The sequence below is a fragment of the Gasterosteus aculeatus genome, chromosome 13 (genome assembly GCF_964276395.1).
Source record: "Gasterosteus aculeatus chromosome 13, fGasAcu3.hap1.1, whole genome shotgun sequence".
Lineage (NCBI taxonomy): Eukaryota > Metazoa > Chordata > Actinopteri > Perciformes > Gasterosteidae > Gasterosteus > Gasterosteus aculeatus.
Window position 1 is genome coordinate 21,925,086 of NC_135701.1, and position 20,814 is coordinate 21,945,899.

Sequence of the window (20,814 nt, forward strand, 5' to 3'; positions counted from 1 at the left end):
CACATAAATTAGTACAAAAAAATGGGATAACTTTTAACTTAAATAATCTTCATAAATGTGTTATTTAGTTCTTAACTAAACTACTATAAATGCACAGAGTTAATCAAGGATGTGATGAATAAATCAGAACAACGTTGAACCACATAGGAGCTGAAATGTCCGTGTGCCTCATGAATAAGGATGAATAAACGTGGTTTATCCCAGTTAAGAAGATGACATAACGGATCAGCTGTTTACACGCATCATGGAGCTGCTTCTGAAATCACACGTGACGTGGTACCGTGTTTGGGTTCCCCGCCCGAGGCGACGATGGCGTAGACGACGTCGTCGCTGCTGACTCCCTTGTGGGCGGCCTTCAGGTATCTTCTCCCCAGTCGCACCGTTCCTCCCTCCTTCACCCAGGTGACGGGCGGGGGCGGAGCCTGAATCACAGATGAACAGTTCAAATCAAACGGCGTGAGAGTTTCTCCCACTGACGGATACGATGCGTGAGCATGAAATGTGATATCCGTGTGCCGTGAAGACGGATAGAAGCGGACTCCCTCGTTCCTCAGGTGCAGCCCGACGCCCCGTTTGCTCAGCTTGTTTTATTCCCCACCTCAGGGTCGTGAGGGCTGTCAATCAGCCGGGCTGCCACCCGACCCCCTGTAGCCCCCTCCACCAATCAGAGGCCACGCATCAATCCTCGCTCAGCTGTCAGCAGGACTCAGGAATCTGATGTATTTCTGCGACGGCGCCCCGTTGGAGCGGGGGTTTGGGGGCGGGGGGGTTCAGCCGTATAATATTTATCTTATTAATACGCTTTAGGAGAACAGGATAAAAAAATCTTCACAGAAACACAGACTCCTGCAGCAGAAACGGTGGCTGTGGATGATGACCGATTACCAGAGTGTGCACAGGAGTGTGCGAGAATCAGCGTGCACGTGTGGCCGTCTGTGTTTGCAGATAACAACCTGCCGCTCGGCTGATCTCAATCACGTCTCAGAGGGAACACGGCAGTCAGCCCGGCGGGCGCCGTCGTCCCGGAGGAAAGAAGCCGGTCCACAAGGCCCTTCCCAATGCTCCTGATTTCCCCTTTGCATGCGTCTGGAGTAACACACAGATCTAATGATCTAATGATCTACCTTCCACCACAGTGAAGGCTGATCTGGTTTAGTGCCTCCGCCAGAGGAAGGAACCCCAATCAGATTGGGTTTTTCTCACAACTCACAACTCCGGGACCTCTTCCTGGAGGACATTTCTTCCTCGGGACATCTGCAGCCATTGAACGGCAGCGTCCTCTCCCTCACATATGCATCTGCCGGGCCGGGGGGGCTCACGGTGTTTGATGGCAACACCGTAACGGACATTTGATGAAGAGGACAGACGCCGCGTGACGAAGCGCACAGACGCTGGTGATGAAGAGCACAGACGCTGGTGATGAAGAGCACAGACGCTGGGTGATGAAGAGCACAGGCGCTGGTGATGAAGAGCACAGACGCTGGTGATGAAGAGCACAGACGCTGCGTGATGAAGAGCACAGGCGCTGGTGATGAAGAGCACAGACGCTGCGTGATGAAGAGCACAGACGCTGCGTGATGAAGAGCACAGAAGCTGCGTGATGAAGAGCACAGGCGCTGGTGATGAAGAGCACAGGCGCTGGTGATGAAGAGCACAGACGCTGCGTGATGAAGAGCACAGACGCTGGTGATGAAGAGCACAGACGCTGCGTGATGAAGAGCACAGGCGCTGGTGATGAAGAGCACAGACGCTGCGTGATGAAGAGCACAGGCGCTGGTGATGAAGAGCACAGAGGATGGTGATGAAGAGCACAGGCGCTGGTGATGAAGAGCACAGAGGATGGTGATGAAGAGCACAGAGGATGGTGATGAAGAGCACAGACGCTGCGTGATGAAGAGCACAGACGCTGCGTGATGAAGAGCACAGACGCTGCGCGATGAAGAGCACAGACGCTGCGTGATAAAGAGCACAGGCGCTGGTGATGAAGAGCACAGACGCTGCGTGATGAAGAGCACGTACGCTGGTGATGAAGAGCACAGACGCTGGTGATGAAGAGCACAGACGCTGGTGATGAAGAGCACGTACGCTGGTGATGAAGAGCACAGACGCTGGTGATGAAGAGCACAGACGCTGGTGATGAAGAGCACAGAGGCTGGTGATGAAGAGCACAGACGCTGCGTGATGAAGAGCACAGACATTGGCGATGAAGAGCACAGACGCTGGTGATGAAGAGCACAGACGCTGCGTGATGAAGAGCACAGACATTGGCGATGAAGAGCACAGACGCTGCGTGATAAAGAGCACAGGCGCTGGTGATGAAGAGCACAGACGCTGCGTGATGAAGAGCACAGACGCTGGTGATGAAGAGCACAGACGCTGCGTGATGAAGAGCACAGACGCTGGTGATGAAGAGCACAGACGCTGGTCATGAAGAGCACAGACGCTGGTGATGAAGAGCACAGACGCTGCGTGATGAAGAGCACAGACGCTGCGTGATGAAGAGCACAGACGCTGGTGATGAAAAGCACAGACGCTGGTGATGAAGAGCACAGACGCTGGTGATGAAGAGCACAGACGCTGGTGATGAAGAGCACAGACGCTGGTGATGAAGAGCACAGACATTGGCGATGAAGAGCACAGACGCTGCGTGATGAAGAGCACAGACGCTGGTGATGAAGAGCACAGACGCTGGTGATGAAGAGCACAGACATTGGCGATGAAGAGCACAGACGCTGCGTGATGAAGAGCACAGACGCTGGTGATGAAGAGCACAGACGCTGGTGATGAAGAGCACAGACGCTGGTGATGAAGAGCACAGACGCTGTTGCACAACCTGATTTCAAACCAGAAAACATATTCAATGATTTCTATTCGTGGTTTAACGTGAGAACATCGGTGCGTCTTCCAATACCAAGTTATGCAAATCGTCCTGTTTAATGTGCACAGCTTCACAAAGCCTCGTCTGTTCTTCCTCTCTGCTGCGAGAAGACGACATCCCTGCGGTTACTTGTGCCCCCCCCCCCCCAAATGTCCTCACTGATGTCTGCGCTGTGCTGCAGGCAGAGACAGAATCATGCCAGGGACACTGCAGAGAGATTCTGATATTAATCAAGTGCATTGTCTCAGCCCTCCATCACCAGCATCAGGACATGTTGCAGTAGATGGATGCAGCGCTGTGTGTGTGTGTGTGTGGGATCATTGATCATCATTGATTTACAGAAAAGGCAGAGGAGTTGAGTCTGAAGCTCCCTGTGTGTAAGCAGCCAGACAAACAGAGGCTGCCCTCCGAAGCCGGAGCCAAAACATATCGCTGAGAACAACGAGTGAGTCACAACCAGAAGGTTTCCTCTCAAACCAAAGCGGAGCACATTCATTGGACTGCTGGGACATTTTAATAGTCATAGTTCTTTTTTTAATTCCTTTTCCTTTTCTTCATGTTTTGATGCAGGGTGCAATCTATAAATAATCTTTCTACACGTCTTCAATGTTGGATGCAGGTCCTCTGTGTGTGTGTGAGGTTTCTCAGGAGCTCGCTGTGAGTAATCAGCGTGATTCATGAGATGCGCTGAGACAATTGAAGTTTGAAGGACTTCAGTGGTCAACTGTCAGTCAGCAGGAATATTCTACACCGTCTAATACTCATGAATTTTATAATTAAAATATGAAAATCACTTTGCAGCTGATGACCGACCACTTTCTCTTCCAGACTCTTGAAATAAAAGTGTGGAACGTAATGGATGCAGATGTGCAGCACGGAGCAGATGTTTCTCGCTGTCCTGTCACAATTTAACCTGAAACCTCCAAGATGATCCTTTGAATAACACAATTCATAGATACAGTTACAGGCGCGAGTTGCAACACACTGATTTGGCTGAGAAGCGCAACGTCCTGCATTATTAATAGAAGACTTGTGTCTGCAGAGATGTTTGAGGGGAGGAGTCAGCAGCCGCATCCAAATGAAACACCAGAGAGCCCGAAGACAACGTTACCCTTAATATTGAGTGTGAACGTTTCTTATTCATTCATCCCTTCATCCATTGGTTGAGAAGAGAAAGCCTGGCTAACGAGCCAGTGACATCATAACGAGCCATTGACATGATAACGAGCCAGTGACATGATAACGAGCCAGTGACATGATAACGAGCCATTGACATGATAACGAGCCAGTGACATGATAACGAGCCATTGACATGATAACGAGCCAGTGACATCATAACGAGCCAGTGACATGATAACGAGCCAGTGACATGATAACGAGCCATTGACATGATAACGAGCCAGTGACATCATAACGAGCCAGTGACATGATAACGAGCCAGTGACATCATAACGAGCCAGTGACATCATAACGAGCCAGCGTGAAGCAACCCCCCCCCTTCCCTCCACGTACCTTCTGGTCGAGGCGGACTTGGAGCAGGACGTTCCTGTAGCTGTGGCCGTCGTTGACCTGCAGCACCGTCGCGTCCTCCGCCCCCTCCGAGCCGTCGTGGACGTAGCGGATCTGCTCCCGCGACAGCTCCTCCAGCTTGAAGCGGCCGAGGGCCCGGTCGCCGTGGAGACGGGTCAGCCGGCCGTGGCGGGGCGGCTCGAGGACCATGACCAGGACGTCGGCCGGGTTGTCGGGGTCGTCGACCCGCAGGACCGACTTGGTGACGGTCGCCGCGGCGCCGCGGCCGTCCACGTGCAGCGAAGCGAGAGCCGCGACCCTCGGCGGCTGAAAACGGGTCGGAGGAGAAAAGGATCAGAGTCGACGAAATATACAAAGAACAGGGAACAAAGGGAGTCAGTGTGAAGGGGAAACAGCAAGAGGACAATTCCCCTCAAAATGATGAGGACGGGGAAGATGAAGAGGCCTCGTTAAGCTGCACCAAAGCGCCCCCCCCCCCCCCCCCCCCCCCCCCCCGCTCACAGTCAATTAAACAGCGGGAGGCCTCCTATCGTGGGTTTGACTATATGCAGAGCTCAGTACGTGTCTGATATCTGTGATGGAGGAGTCCTGAGGGTTGGAGGAGGAGGACTCTTCTGTAAGTTCTGTATCTGATGAGCTGATTGAAACTCTGCAGCCCCCACGTAGCTTTTAGCCTCTCTTAGCTCGTAGCGTTAGCTCCCATCAACCAACGATTGAATACCGCAGACTTTCGGAGCTCTGATGAGACAACAAAGGGCAGAGACAGATGTCCCAAAGACAAAAGACAACTGGAGGGGGGGGGGTTATGAAACAAGCTGGCGCCAGAAGACTCTCACACACACACACACACACACACACACACACACACACACACACACACACACACACACACACACTCATGGCTTTTTGGTTGGGAGAACACACACCTCGTTGAACCAAAGTGACCTGAAACACGGAGGGTGGGGGCGGTTATGGGGGGTGGGGGGGGGGGTTGTTGGTCTGGTCTGGTATCATATTTATCTCCAGGAGACGGGCCCCCGGGGGCCTCCACCTGAATCCTGTGTGTCACTTCAGGAAAACAAAAGGCTTTCAGATGTGTTGATGTGTTGCCGGGTGGGGGCCTGCTAAGACATGCCCGCTGACTAAAGGCAACCACCAGCCCCCCCCCGGAGGCGGACAAAAAACAAACAAGCCTCACTCAGGTGAGGGGGTGAGGGAGGGGTGAGGGAGGGGTGAGGGAGGGGTGAGGCCGGTGTTTGGGAAGAAAGATGTCCTCACCGTGGGCTCTGCCACATGTCTTTTTTTATGATCGGGGGGGGGGCAAGTGTTTCACGGGGTCGATCCCCATCCAGCCATCGGCCCACAGGTCTCAGTCTCTAGTTTCAAGTCTTCTTCAATGCAGCATGATGGTCATTTAGTAGATTCACACAGACCATAAAGCAGGGGACGCTTTAGGGCGGGGCTTACTGTGATTGACAGGTCACCACCAGAGACATATACTGCAGCTCTATGTCACTTCTCCAAGTTCCTCCAAGAAAACTTCCCTTCAAATACATTTCTAATGTAGGTGTATATGCATAAAACGGGCTCTTAATCAACCAAAGGAACATGGAATGTTATAAAGTGCCATTTATAACAATGATTGACAGCTGAGGGTAATCCTGAAGGTCCACAGCACATAGAGACACAGAGCAGAGGCTCAGAAACACAAAGGTTCCCTCTTTAAGATTAAGATGTGTGAGACCACCTCTTCAGAAGTGCCGGCAGACGCCGGACTCTTGGAAACTTTTTTCTTTTTTTTGTTCAAAAGAAGCAGCTCAGGAAGCCAAAGGGGGGGGCGGGCGGGGGCGGGAGTATCTGCAGCTCAGATCTCTCATTCCTGAGGCTATTGCATTCTGAGGAGCCCGCTGGCTGCAGATCTGACGGGATTTCAATCAACTATTCCTCTTCTTTTCCCCCCAAGCCGCAGATCACAAACGGCCTTTCTCTCAACGGCTCACAGTCGACCTTTTCTACAATTCCCTTTGCATGCTGGGTGAAAACAGTGGGAACGTGTTCCCATGTCGGGATCTAGCAAAGACAAATCCTCTCGTGTACGTGGGGAGCTAAGGAGGAGGCTGCTGGCAGGAAGTGAAGCGGCACGTCTCAAAGCGGCGTTCTCCTCAATGACCTCCAGGGGGCGACTCCTCCGGTCGCATACAAGCAAGTGTGAGAAACTGGCTACACGAAGCGTGAAGCGGACGTCCTGCGCTTGATGCTGTAGTTTCGCCCTCTCGTTGTCTTTGCAAATCAGCTCCAAATGAAAGAAGGAAGTGATGGAACGAAGTACGTCACCTTGTTTTTGTTTGTGTCAAACTGCTCCTCTCCATCCACACGCAGGATGCTGTGCACAGACTAATGTGCAGAGACGAGCTGTCCCAAAGACGAGCTGTCCCGGAGACGAGATGTCCCAGAGACGAGATGTCCCAAAGATGAGCTGTCCCAAAGACAAGGTGTCCCGGAGACGAGCTGTCCCAAAGATGAGCTGTCCCGGAGACAAGCTGTCCTGGAGACGAGCTGTCCCAAAGATGAGCTGTCCCAAAGACGAGCTGTCCCGGAGACGAGCTGTCCCAAAGACGAGCTGTCCCAGAGACGAGCTGTCCCAAAGATGAGCTGTCTTGGAGACGAGCTGTCCCAACGACGAGCTGTCCCGGAGACGAGCTGTCCCAAAGATGAGCTGTCCCGGAGACGAGCTGTCCCAGAGACGAGCTGTCCTGGAGACGAGCTGTCCCAAAGACGAGCTGTCCCGGAGACGAGCTGTCCCAAAGATGAGCTGTCTTGGAGACGAGCTGTCCCAACGACGAGCTGTCCCGGAGACGAGCTGTCCCAAAGATGAGCTGTCCCGGAGACGAGCTGTCCCAGAGACGAGCTGTCCCGGAGACGAGCTGTCCCAAAGACGAGCTGTCCCAGAGACGAGCTGTCCTGGAGACGAGCTGTCCCAAAGACGAGCTGTCCCGGAGACGAGCTGTCCCAAAGATGAGCTGTCTTGGAGACGAGCTGTCCCAACGACGAGCTGTCCCGGAGACGAGCTGTCCCAAAGATGAGCTGTCCCGGAGACGAGCTGTCCCAGAGACGAGCTGTCCCGGAGACGAGCTGTCCCAAAGACGAGCTGTCCCAGAGACGAGCTGTCCTGGAGACGAGCTGTCCCAAAGACGAGCTGTCCCGGAGACGAGCTGTCCCAAAGATGAGCTGTCTTGGAGACGAGCTGTCCCAACGACGAGCTGTCCCGGAGACGAGCTGTCCCAAAGATGAGCTGTCCCGGAGACGAGCTGTCCCGGAGACGAGCTGTCCCAAAGACGAGCTGTCCCAAAGACGAGCTGTCCCGGAGACGAGCTGTCCCAGAGACGAGCTGTCCCGGAGACGAGCTGTCCCAAAGATGAGCTGTCCCAAAGACGAGCTGTCCTGGAGACGAGCTGTCCCGGAGACGAGCTGTCCCAGAGACGAGCTGTCCCAGAGACGAGCTGTCCCAAAGATGAGCTGTCCCAAAGACGAGCTGTCCCGGAGACGAGCTGTCCCAAAGATGAGCTGTCCCGGAGACAAGCTGTCTCGGAGACGAGCTGTCCTGGAGACGAGCTGTCCCAAAGATGAGCTGTCCCAAAGATGAGCTGTCCCAAAGACGAGCTGTCCCAAAGATGAGCTGTCCCAAAGACAAGCTGTCCCGGAGACGAGCTGTCCCAGAGACGAGCTGTCCCGGAGACGAGCTGTCCCAAAGACGAGCTGTCCCGGAGACGAGCTGTCCCAAAGATGAGCTGTCCCAAAGACGAGCTGTCCCGGAGACGAGCTTTTACATCAGTGTCCTGTGTCTCTCGTATTCGTCCTGCTGACGCGTTTCTGGCTGCGAGTTCAAAGACGGGGAAACAGCGCAGAGTGTTTGCTGTCGGAAATGTCTGTAAATTACCCATGTGCCATCTGTGGGGTGAGGGCGGGTGAGGGAGAGAGCGGGGGGGGGCTGATGTTTCAAAGCGCGGCGAGGCGAATGAGAGCGTTTGAACGTCACAATGTGCGTAAATAAACAGGATCCACGTCCAGCGATGCGGACGATTGATCTCGCCTCGAGTAATGAGAAACAGAAATTAGACCTCAAAGAAAACGAAACGCCGCGAATTGAACGAAGTGGGAAACGATGGAGATATTTTACCAACTCAAGGAAATGATCAGGAATCAACATGTCCTTCTAATGCTGGAACCCCCCCACGGATCGGCCGGACCTGCTGATGAGAGACACCTCGGGGAGTAAACGTCTCCTTTACGTCATCAGCGCCTTGATCCGCACCACAACAGTCTTTGACACCTCGCTTTTAGACACACACACACACACACACACACACACACACACGCAGAGCAGAGCTCCCTCGTTTCCTCATTATTTTCCATATTTGGGTTAAAATCGGAGGTCGGCTCAGCCCCGATGGGAAGGCCCCCCCGCTGTGGAGGCCGACCCCGGCCAATCAGGGCGCTGGCGTCGGCTCGTGGGGGCGGAGCCAACCAACAGCAAGGAATGCCGATCGGCTGCGATGATGCGGCCTTTAAAGGGCCGTCGGTGACGTTCTGGCTGAGCGCCGCTGGTCTCCCAGAGATGTTTTGAATGAATTTTTTCTTCATGCACCAAAGGCAGCAGGCGGCAGGGAGTTCAAGAGGCCTCATGTGAACTACAGGTTCTAGTTGTTCTATTAAAAGCTCGAGGATTCAAATAGCAAAAGAAGAAGATGTAAGCAAAGAGCTTCATGAGATCCAAAATATTCAAATAATAATAATAATTGTGGCACTCTGAAGTCGACGAGGAATAACAATAAACACAATAAGGATTTCAGAGAGTGAAAACTTCACTTTTCTCTCTGAGGAGAAACGTTCCTTTCAAAGACAGAAGGTGGATTTGTCATTTGAACCTGAAGCCGTTCGAGATGATCCATCGTCTCGCAGCAAACTAAGCTTGGAAACAAATGTGCCTCCATTGTGGTTAATGCTCCTGAACGGACCTGCAAACATCTCCAGACTTATGATGATTATAATAATTCATAGTGTGTGGCAGTTATGTTTGAGGCGCTTCCTTCCTCTCCAGGCTGTGAATTAAACGCGAGAGCAGAACGTGTCATTGTGTAAAAAACATCATTCGTCACGATGTTCAGAGATGTTCTACTGAACCCACCTGCATGGACACGGCTTGAACATGAACGGCTTTTGGTTGAGAGAAGAGCTGAGGGTCAGAGACGAGCAGGGTGAACTCCCCAGACCTACAGCGAGGGTGAGGGAGGGAGGGAGGGAGGGAGGGAGGGAGGGAGGGAGGAAACAATGAAAGACAGAAAGAAAGAAATAAAGTGAGTAAAGAAAGAAAAGAAAGGAGAAGGAGATATTGTTAAATCACTTGAAAACAAATCATCTAATAAACAGGCTTGAATTAAAGAGGTCAAAGGTCATTGTCTAGATTCACTTTGCTAATTATTACCCACAAGGCCGAGGGGCCGAGGGCCGCTGCAGCTGAGCAGGCAGTTTTTTTAGTGATGATTGTGTTTTATAAAGGTGGATTATCTTAATACGATGTTTCTTTATATTAATAAACTGAAACATGTTTGTTCTACAAATGAAACAAAACTTGCCATAGTTTGTATTGAATTGTTAACATTACATCTGAATGGGTGATATTTCTGGTGAAGAAGCTCTTCACTGTACGACTCAACAACGTTGTGGAAGATGTATGTATGTATCCACTTGAGACACACAACTCTGTCTGACTTGACACTTGACATGTTCTGCCGAGGCGGTAATGGTTGAAAATACATTCGTTTGACAAGCGAAAATACTTTTCTTTATTCTTCTTATGCAAAAATGAAGGGAAAGGGAAAGAAATCAGGATAATTCCAGCACATGTGGAGAACGTTATAACTTTACCATGACATTTCAACTTTATATATATATATATATATATATATATATATATATATGTATATATATATGTATATAAATATCCATCCACAGTATATACATATATATATATATACTTACAATATGCAATACATATAAATCAAGCATATAAATCATACTTGCTGAACAAATGCTGAAAGACCTAATTCTCCTTATTACGACATTTTCTCAAATATCTTTCTCTTCTCAGAGTACTTTATTATCAGTTTAACTGTATTCTTTGGGTTCTTCTCAAAAAAGTAAAAAAACAACAACAGTGGTGTCATGAAGGTTCAATTTAGCCCGGCCCCAATATATCTTTCATTTTGAAATGCATAACAAAAGAATGATTCCCGGCCCTAATACCTTTGTGTAGTAACTAGTGGTGTGTGAACAGGACATTTGGACAGGTTGTCCTCTGCTGGACTCTAAAGGGAATCAAACCTGGGAGCGTTTGTTTGTTCCTGCGGCCGTTATCCCCCACTCTACATAATCTACAAATATGGCCATAATATGCAGATTCAATCCTATTTGGGGCTTTGTGTTTTATTATCTCCATTAATCTAATGGCTCAAATCCGGGCAGCGGACGCTATTTTGCTAATTCACTGGCTTGGCCCGAGCAGAGGAGTCAGAACCGAATTATCTGTGAAACATGTTGAATCCGTTTGGCTGAGAGGACGTTGGACTCAAAATCAAGCAGACGTCCTGCAGGAGAACGAGCCAAAGCAGAACAGCCTCACTACAGCCTCACTACAGCCTCACTACAACCTCACTACAGCCTCACTACACCTCCACTACAACCTCACTACAACCTCATTACAATCTCACTACAGCCTCACTACAGCCTCACTACAGCCTCACTACAACCTCACTACAGCCTCACTACAACCTCACTACAGCCTCATTACAGCCTCACTACAACCTCACTACACCTCCACTACAGCCTCACTACAGCCTCATTAAAACCTCACTACACCTCCACTACAGCCTCACTACAACCTCACTACACCTCCACTACAGCCTCACTACAACCTCACTACACCTCCACTACAACCTCACTACAACCTCACTACAACCTCACTACACCTCCACTACAGCCTCACTACAACCTCACTACACCTCCACTACAGCCTCACTACAACCTCACTACACCTCCACTACAACCTCACTACAGTGTCACTACAACCTCACTACAACCTCACTACAGCCTCATTACAACCTCACTACAGCCTCATTACAGCCTCACTACACCTCCACTACAGCCTCACTACAACCTCACTACAGCCTCATTACAGCCTCACTACACCTCCACTACAGCCTCACTACACCTCCACTACAACCTCACTACACCTCCACTACAGCCTCACTACAGCCTCACTACAACCTCACTACAGCCTCATTACAGCCTCACTACACCTCCACTACAGCCTCACTACAGCCTCACTACACCTCCACTACAACCTCACTACAGCCTCATTACAGCCTCACTACACCTCCACTACAACCTCACTACAACCTCACTACACCTCCACTACAGCCTCACTACAACCTCACTACAACCTCACTACACCTCCACTACAGCCTCACTACAACCTCACTACAGCTTCACTACAACCTCACTACAGCCTCACTACACCTCCACTACAACCTCACTACAGCCTCATTACAGCCTCACTACAACCTCACTACAGCCTCACTACAACCTCACTACACCTCCACTACAGCCTCACTACAGCCTCACTACAACCTCACTACACCTCCACTACAGCCTCACTACACCTCCACTACAACCTCACTACAACCTCATTACAACCTCACTACACCTCCACTACAGCCTCACTACAACCTCACTATACCTCCACTACAGCCTCACTACAACCTCACTACACCTCCACTACAACCTCACTACAGTGTCACTACAACCTCACTACAACCTCACTACAGCCTCACTACAACCTCACTACAACCTCACTACAGCCTCATTACAGCCTCACTACACCTCCACTACAGCCTCACTACAGCCTCACTACACCTCCACTACAACCTCACTACACCTCCACTACAGCCTCACTACAGCCTCACTACAACCTCACTACAGCCTCATTACAGCCTCACTACACCTCCACTACAGCCTCACTACAACCTCACTACAGCCTCACTACACCTCCACTACAACCTCACTACAGCCTCATTACAGCCTCACTACACCTCCACTACAACCTCACTACAACCTCACTACACCTCCACTACAGCCTCACTACAGCCTCACTACAACCTCACTACAACCTCACTACACCTCCACTACAGCCTCACTACAACCTCACTACAGCCTCACTACAGCCTCACTACAACCTCACTACAGCCTCACTACAGCCTCACTACACCTCCACTACAGCCTCACTACAGCCTCACTACACCTCCACTACAACCTCCACTACAGCCTCACTACACCTCCACTACAACATCACTACAGCCTCACTACAACCTCACTACAGCCTCACTACAACCTCACTACAGCCTCACTACAACCTCACTACAACCTCACTACAGTCTCACTACACCTCCACTACAGCCTGACAACAACCTCACTACAAGCTCACTTATACCTCCTCGGAGGCAGAGCTGCACCAACATGTGCATGGTATGCGGATAAAAGCATCATTTTATTGTTTCTGCAGCCCGCTGACGTGCATTTAAAAAGCTGAGAGAAATGAAATGAAACTTCAACACAAACACCCTCGTCACCCTCGTAGCGGACATTTCCTCCCTCCGGACTCTGCGTCGTCCTCAACACCCACCTGGCTTTGTCTCGTTGGTGTCTGAACCGGACCCGGCCGGATCTCAGCTCCGCCCAGGCGAAGGTGTCGTTGCCGGTCAGGTCTCGGCCCCGCTCTCCGCCCCCCTCCCCTCCGAACACGACCAGCCGGCCGTTGGTGGGGGCTCGAACGACCCGGAAGACGAGCTGCTCGGACGGCCCGTCGGGGTCCTCGGCCTGCAGCAGGTCGGGGCCCAGCGGGGCCGAGCCGCCGAGGGGGACTAGCAAAGACCCGTTGACACGGAGGGCCGGGGGCCGGGTGTTCACTGTGGGGAGTGGGGGGGGGCAGGAATCATCAATCAAGACGTCACACTCCACTGGCATATATAAGATGCCACTGGACAATAAGATGTTAAATTATCTTTGATATGTGGTGAAAATATAAGGTGAGAAATCATTACTGGGAATAAAACTTCTGCATTATCGTCCTGCTACAACAGAAAAGAACAGGCGAGGTCATGAGACTGAAACGGAAAAGGTGTGCGTGTTTGTGTGTGTGTGTGTGTGCGTGTGCGTGCGTGCGCCGCCTGGTGAAACACGAGCGAGGCGTCTCCTTCGTGGCATTTGAGAAGTCGGCTTTAATTGGAAGTGACTTTGTTGGGGGAACTTTTTAAAGATCAGGTCTTTTGAGACGCCGCGTTTGTAATCTCATTATATCTCCTCTAACGATGCCAAACGGCACTCAAACTTTTCGGCCAATAATTAATCTCACCAAGAGAGAGAAAGAGTCCATAATTTAAAAGGGCAAAGAGTTTCTTAACTTTGTTTTGGAGGGTATCTGGCAAAACATGGAATAAGAAAAAACAAACAAAAAGTCATTCGTGTCCAGGCCTTTTCATTAGATTAACTAATGGATTATTACTAATGATTAAAGCAGTTAATTATTCCACGGGAAGAAGATGTTTCGCGGTGAAATATTTCTTCATTCCACTCTCCCGCCCCACCCTAAGCATCCCCTGCTTTATGGTCTATTAGAGACCTGTCAATCAGAGTGTAGCCCCGCCCTAAGCATCCCCTACTTTATGGTCTATTAGAGACCTGTCAATCAGCGGGTAGCCCCGCCCTAAGCACCCCCTGCTTCATGCTCTAGTGGACCATCATTCACTAAATGAACATCATGCTGTATTGAAGAAGACTTGAAACTTCGTTACCGTGGCAGCTCCGGGTCTTTCGGTCGGCGTAGAATCCTCGCCCGCAGTCGGGGGTGCAGTAGCCCTCCATGAGGAAGGTTTGGTCTCGACAAGCGGCGCAGCGCCCGACGCCGTCGCACCGCGCGCAGTCCGAGGAGCAAGCTGGAGAGGAGGAGGAGGAGGAGAAAGAAGAAGAAGAGGAGGAGGCTCATTCCCACGTTTCAGACTCATAAAGCAGATTCATTTTTACATTTATTTCGGTTAAATGTGAAGACGTCTTACGTGTGCAGGTGTGAGAGGCTTCGTCCAGGAAGTGGTTCAGGCCACAGTCCAGCACGCACTGACCCCGCAGGGCGGCGTAGGGGGGGCGGCACCGCTGGCACTGAGCTGGACCCCGACACTCCTCACAGTGGTCGTCACAGCCTGGCAGACACACACACACTGAGAGCATTACAAACCAAACAAAAGGACACGGAGGCTTCAAAGTCAAGCTGAAAAAACCCAGAGCGTATTTGCTTATTCATAGTTGCCTGTGGGTGAAGTCTGATTCACGTTTAGTAGAATATCAGCCCGTGTTTTATTGATTGCTGTTGCATTATTGCTCATAATATAACCAGAGAGGCAGAGAATCACTTGAGTGGAATCTCCTGGGGTCTCAAAGAAGCTGCTGACGATAAACGGCCTTAATAAGAACTCCAAGTGGTCACTAATGCACAGCGATAACAGGAGAGAAGGAGGAGCTTGTGGTCTTCTTCGGTGGTGGACTGACCGAGGCACTCGTCTCCGTCCTGGTAGGAGCCCGAGGAGCACCTCTGGGTGCAGACACCCTCCTGCAGCACGTAGCCCTCCATGCACTGCAGGCAGTCGGTCCGCAGGGGACCGCGACACGAGTTGCAGCTCCAGTCACACTCTGCAGGGGGGGGGGGGGGGGGGGGGGCAGAAGAGAGAAACATTAGCAGATTTATTCTAAAGCCTTTTGTGTTTTTTTCTATTTTCTCTCTAATCTGTGGTGTTTTGGTCCGTTAATACTGACGAGGGAATTAAACTCAATTAGGACGAAATCAACAGTGTGAGCTTTTGGGTTTGTGTTAAAAAGATAAAAGAATGGGAAACAATGGCCTTTATGTTATATTATATGTTATATATATTTCATTATACTGAATAAATGCTCTCTAATTAATGAAATGACAAATGGTCTTTTTGTGAGCATCCATTTTTTTCTTCATGGTCAAATCCATAAGAGCAGATCCCCAAACGCATTTTCATTTATTTGTTTTTTACATATTTCATCAAATCTGTAAGAATGGGTGAAGGTAAAGAGTGAATAAATAAAAATGGAAGCTTCTATGAGAGGTCATTCTTCCCTGGAGGAAGATGACTGATCCAAACCATACAATGTAGGTTGCCCCCCCCCCCCCCCCCCCCCCCGGGAAGCCTTCAGTCGGCGATAACAACGGATTTAATTCCAATTAAAGAAGAGCCGCAGCAGCAGGAGGACAGAGAGACACGGGACGAGTCCCCCAGAAGCTCGTTCATCAATGTCCAGATTTAATAAAAAGAGTTCACGTTGTTTCGGACGTTGTGGTCCCACAGGTAATAACTCACCGTATGTGCGTGTGTGCATGTGCGCGTGTGCACGCTTGTGTGTGTGTACCTCTGCAGGCCCGGGTCGTGCTGTTCAGGTAGTACTGGTGGGCGCAGCTGTCGTACTGGCACTCTCCGAACAGAAGCACCTTAGCCGGGTCGCGGCAGGACGTGCAGACGCCGGGCAGGTCGCATGTCAGGCACTGCAGGTCACAGGCTGCAGGAGAGGGGGGCGACACGGCTGTCAGGTGAGGTAAGAGGTGAGGTGAGGTACGGGGTCAGGTGAGGTACAGGTCAGGTGAGGTACAGGTCAGGTGAGGTACGGGGTCAGTTGAGGTACAGGGTCAGGTGAGGTACGAGGTCAGGTGAGGTACAGGTCAGGTGAGGTACGGGGTCAGGTGAGCTATGACGTCGGTTGAGCTACGACGTCAGGTGAGGTACAGGGTCAGGTGAGGTTCGAGGTCAGGTGAGGTACGGGTCAGGTAGAGGTACGAGGTCAGGTAGAGGTACGAGGTCAGGTGAGGTACGAGGTCAGGTGAGGTACGGGTTCAGGTGAGGTGCGACGTCAGGTGAGGTACGAGGTCAGGTGAGGTTCGAGGACAGGTGAGGTACGGGTCAGGTAGAGGTACGAGGTCAGGTAGAGGTACGAGGTCAGGTGAGGTACGAGGTCAGGTCAGGTACGGGTTCAGGTGAGGTGCGACGTCAGGTGAGGTACGAGGTCAGGTGAGGTACGAGGTCAGGTGAGGTACAGGTCAGGTGAGGTACGAGGTCAGGTGAGGTACAGGTCAGGTGAGCTACGGGGTCAGGTGAGTTATGACGTCGGTTGAGCTACGATGTCAGGTGAGGTACGAGGTCAGGTGAGGTACAGGTCAGGTGAGGTACGGGGTCAGGTGAGGTACAGGTCAGGTGAGGTATGGGTTCAGTTGAGATACAGGGTCAGGTGAGGTACGAGGTCAGGTGAGGTATGAGGTCAGGTGAGGTACAGGTCAGGTGAGCTACGGGGTCAGGTGAGTTATGACGTCGGTTGAGCTACGACGTCAGGTGAGGTACGGGGTCAGGTGAGGTACAGGTGAGATACGGGGTCAGGTGAGGTACAGGTCAGGTGAGGTACGGGGTCAGGTGAGCTATGACGTCGGTTGAGCTACGACGTCAGGTGAGGTACAGGGTCAGGTGAGGTACGAGGTGAGGTGAGGTACAGGGTCAGGTGAGGTATGAGGTCAGGTGAGGTACAGGTCAGGTGAGGTACGGGGTCAGGTGAGCTATGACGTCGGTTGAGCTACGACGTCAGGTGAGGTGCGACGTCAGGTGAAGTACAGGGTCAGGTAAGGTGGTGCTGCAAAACTTACCTTGACAGATGCCCTGGCCGTTGTCATAGTAACCGGGGGTACATTGGGGGCCGCAGATACCCGAGGGCAGCAGGAGGCTGCCGGCGGGGCAGGAGGTGCAGAGGAGGGGTCCCGACCCGCTGCAGGTCCCACATGACGGATGGCATCCTGGGATGAATAAAACCAAATAAAGAAAGATTATTTCCGCTCAGAAAATATCGTCAGTAATACATGTGTCAGTTTTGGCTCGTCAAGGAACACTTTTTAAATTAAACTTCTGAAACAGCTCAGTTAGCAAAAGATCGTAGTTCAAGTCAACATACTTCATGTGCAGCACTATCACAGGTCTCCTGGGGGAATGTGATTTCATGCGATATCTACGTCACATTTACAGCTAAAAACGCTTAATTTTATTGCCTGTCCCTTCCAGCCTTCCAGTCTTTCATGGTATGTCCCCTTTAAGAGAGCCCATGTTGAGAAATGAGGTCATGGAAACAGCATAACGGTGCAAGGACTACGACAAAGACGACGTGAGATCAAACAGAATAACGTTATCAATGCTTCTTGCTCCGAGTACACGTTAGAATGATGCAGCGTTATCACATGGAGGTCTTCTTCCTCGTCTACATCCAGTACGCAACGTTTAAATGCTCACTCTGACAAACTGGAAACTAGAGTTGGATCACTAAAATCTGCAGAAATATCACAAAAACACATATTCATGAGTCTCTCCTAATCACTATCAAGGGTCTAATCATTCTCAGATTGCTTGCCCCCCTCGTGCCCCCCCCCCCCCCTCCCTCCACACATGGAGCTCACATCCAGCCTGGAATAATAATCATCACCACCAAAAAAAGATGGAAACATTAAATCTCACTCGGAGGTGGCAAAATTCTTCCTCAGGCCAGAATCATCAGCGGGAGGGAGATGTTTCCTATGTATAGAAATGCTATCATCACCCCAGTGGCTCCATGTGTGTGTCTGTGTGTGTGTGTGTGTGTGTGAGTGTGTGTGTGTGTCTCTGCTAAATGAGACCCCAGAGGTTTTGGGTCGTACAGCCTAAAGCTTCCTGTTGAGCAGGTTTCTTTTACAGCAGCTCAAGAGTGGCGGCTTGATGAGGAAGATGACAATGAGGGTGATGATGAGGAGGAGGATGAAGAGGGGCACGAGGCCAATAACAATGAGGCCCGAGGTCAGGGCGCAGTGAATGAGCACGGCAGTAAAGAGGCTGGAGGTGACGGGAGAGAAGGTGAACTGCTGATGATGATGGCGATGACGAAGGTGGCGCTCACAGACCCACAGCGTTCTCTCCAGAGGGAGTTTAATAGCTCGGAGCCGTGGGCGTGAACCTCATGGTGTTGCAGATATCATCCACCAGACGGTTCTCAGGTTTAATAAAGAGTCACGGTAGTTGACAGCCTGTAGCTTGCAACTCGTCATACGGGCGCCGGCTGTAAAGGACGAGGCTCCGACTGGAATGAACCCAGTGAGGGCGATGACATCATCCCAAACTCTACTTTAGGGTGTTCTCCCGTTGAATCAATAATGCAGCTCGTCCCAGACGCTGCACTGCCTCAAACATGCGCGCGGTGAAGCATTGGAGGGAACGTCAGTGTCTCTGACTTCTGTAGCCTGAGGACGATTCATTCCTCTGCAAAAAACAACGAATAAACCTCTGACAGACTTATTCATGGAGCAGGGAGGCTTTTCTTTTCTCCCTTTAAACACCGGCTTTAAATTCAGCTTTTCTCCTCGCAGGTCAACGCGCTGACCCCCCCCATCTCACCGAATAAAACATCCTCTCACAGGTGCACCGGCCCCTGGCTGACCTCTGACCCCGCCACCTGCTCCGTGTGAGTGGAGGTCCTTACCGACGCAGGTCCCGTGCCGCCCGTAGTGGCCCCGGGGGCAGCTGGAGACGCAGTGGTCGCCTAGCAACCAGGCCCTCGGCGCCCGGCACCACAGGCAGACGCTGCCGACGGCCGTCAGGAGGTCGGCGGCGCAACGCTGGCAGTCAGGACTGCAGGCTGCGCACACGCACACGCACACGCACACACACACACACACACACACACACGGGGAATGAGGGAACATGTTTAACACACATAAAAACAACAGATACGGTAAAGTGCTCGTCAAAGCGCCGGCTGGAGAAGGTTAGACACACGATGAACACATGAAACTGAGCTTCATCAACCTCCAGGAGGTCATCTGTCATCGTCTATATAGAAATACCTCAATCTTCATCACGGAGAAGAAGGCCAAGAGCGGATTAATCTTTTTAATTACCCCTAAAAACCGATCGATCTATATTTACTTCTTCTAACATCGGTTTACTTTGCGAATGCGGCGCCTGAAGGTTTCTCCTTTAGAAGCAACAAGTGAGCACAGAAGAAACACCCAGGACTCCTCGCCATCGACGCTCTCATTTAACCTCGCTGAGAATCTGCAATAAAAACAATCAGACCTTTGAGATGGACCCCCAGGGACCCGTCTGAGAGCCCCCACAACACCCGAGTGTGTTGGACGTATTAAATACGAGCAGCGGGAGGAATAAAAGACATAAACTGTTTCCGTGGGTGGGAAATTAACTTATTACCTCACAAAGTTCTTCCCACTGTTTCATCTTCTATAAGACAAATATAGAGAAGCTTTACGAGAATAAATTCATTCATGTCACCAAGGAAGAATCAAAGTTAACATCATCTCCTGGAGAAGAAAAACCTTGAAGCGTATTTCACACGAAGTGTCTTATTTGTGTTTTATTTAACTGTTTGGTTTGATATCTGATATTTGTGGATTGAGATGAAGCAAAAAAGCCGGAGCGGATGTGATGTTTTAGAATGAAAGAAAAAAGGGACGTGTGTTCATGCGTGTGAAGAAGAGGAGAGAGACAGACGCTGGGTGGTCCTCTGACGCCTGTCTCGCCCCCCGATGGAGGACAGGTCCTCTCACGCTGAGGCGGGACGGCGCTCCTTAAATGTCAGATTGAGGGATCAGGAGCTCCGCCTGTCACTCACACAAAGGGCCCGCCTTAAATACAAATACATGACAAATACTCTGCTCACGCGTATTTAGACAGTCCTATTGTACAAATACATAACAAATACTCTGCTCACGTGTACTTAGACAGTCCTATTGTACAAATACATAACAAATACTCTGCTCACGAGTACTTAGACAGTTCTATTGTACAAATAAATGACAAATACTCTGCTCACGAGTACTTTGACAGTCCTATTGTACAAATACTCTGCTCACGAGTACTTAGACAGTCCTATTGTACGCATGAACGCATCCCGTCTTCCACGGCGTGAACATGAAGCCCGCTGGCGTCCCGCTGCCACCACGACCCGCCGGCAGCTCGCGTGTCTATTTCTCAGAGCCCAGCGGCAACAGGACAAAGACGTGAAGAAGAGCGCTCCAGCGGAGAGAGACCTCCACGCCGCTCTGCAGGACGGACACGTTACCGACGGCAACCACGTCACTTAAATGCGTTCCCACAGAGCCGGTTCTTCCTTCTGTTCTCTGTCTCCACGGTGATGCGTTGGTATTATATTAAAGTAATAATGTAATCTGGTTTCCCTTCAACAAGCTCCTAGCGTCCATCGAC

The 20,814-nt window shown here is 50.9% G+C and overlaps 1 protein-coding gene across 3 annotated transcripts in view; it reads right to left on the minus strand.

Moving 5' to 3' along the window:
* The window catches only part of fras1 (Fraser extracellular matrix complex subunit 1), a 107,956-nt gene that overhangs the window by 29,819 nt on the left and 57,323 nt on the right, over positions 1–20,814 (minus strand). For all 3 annotated transcript variants that reach the window (XM_078086337.1, XM_078086336.1, XM_078086335.1), the window contains exons 20-29: positions 19,073–19,228; positions 17,223–17,369; positions 15,947–16,093; positions 15,062–15,202; positions 14,575–14,715; positions 14,314–14,454; positions 13,146–13,428; positions 9,594–9,678; positions 4,391–4,714; positions 281–422 (exon numbers count right to left, since the gene is read on the minus strand). In XM_078086337.1, coding sequence (XP_077942463.1) covers positions 281–422; positions 4,391–4,714; positions 9,594–9,678; positions 13,146–13,428; positions 14,314–14,454; positions 14,575–14,715; positions 15,062–15,202; positions 15,947–16,093; positions 17,223–17,369; positions 19,073–19,228 — 1,707 coding nt within the window. The remainder of the gene's footprint in view (positions 1–280; positions 423–4,390; positions 4,715–9,593; positions 9,679–13,145; positions 13,429–14,313; positions 14,455–14,574; positions 14,716–15,061; positions 15,203–15,946; positions 16,094–17,222; positions 17,370–19,072; positions 19,229–20,814) is intronic.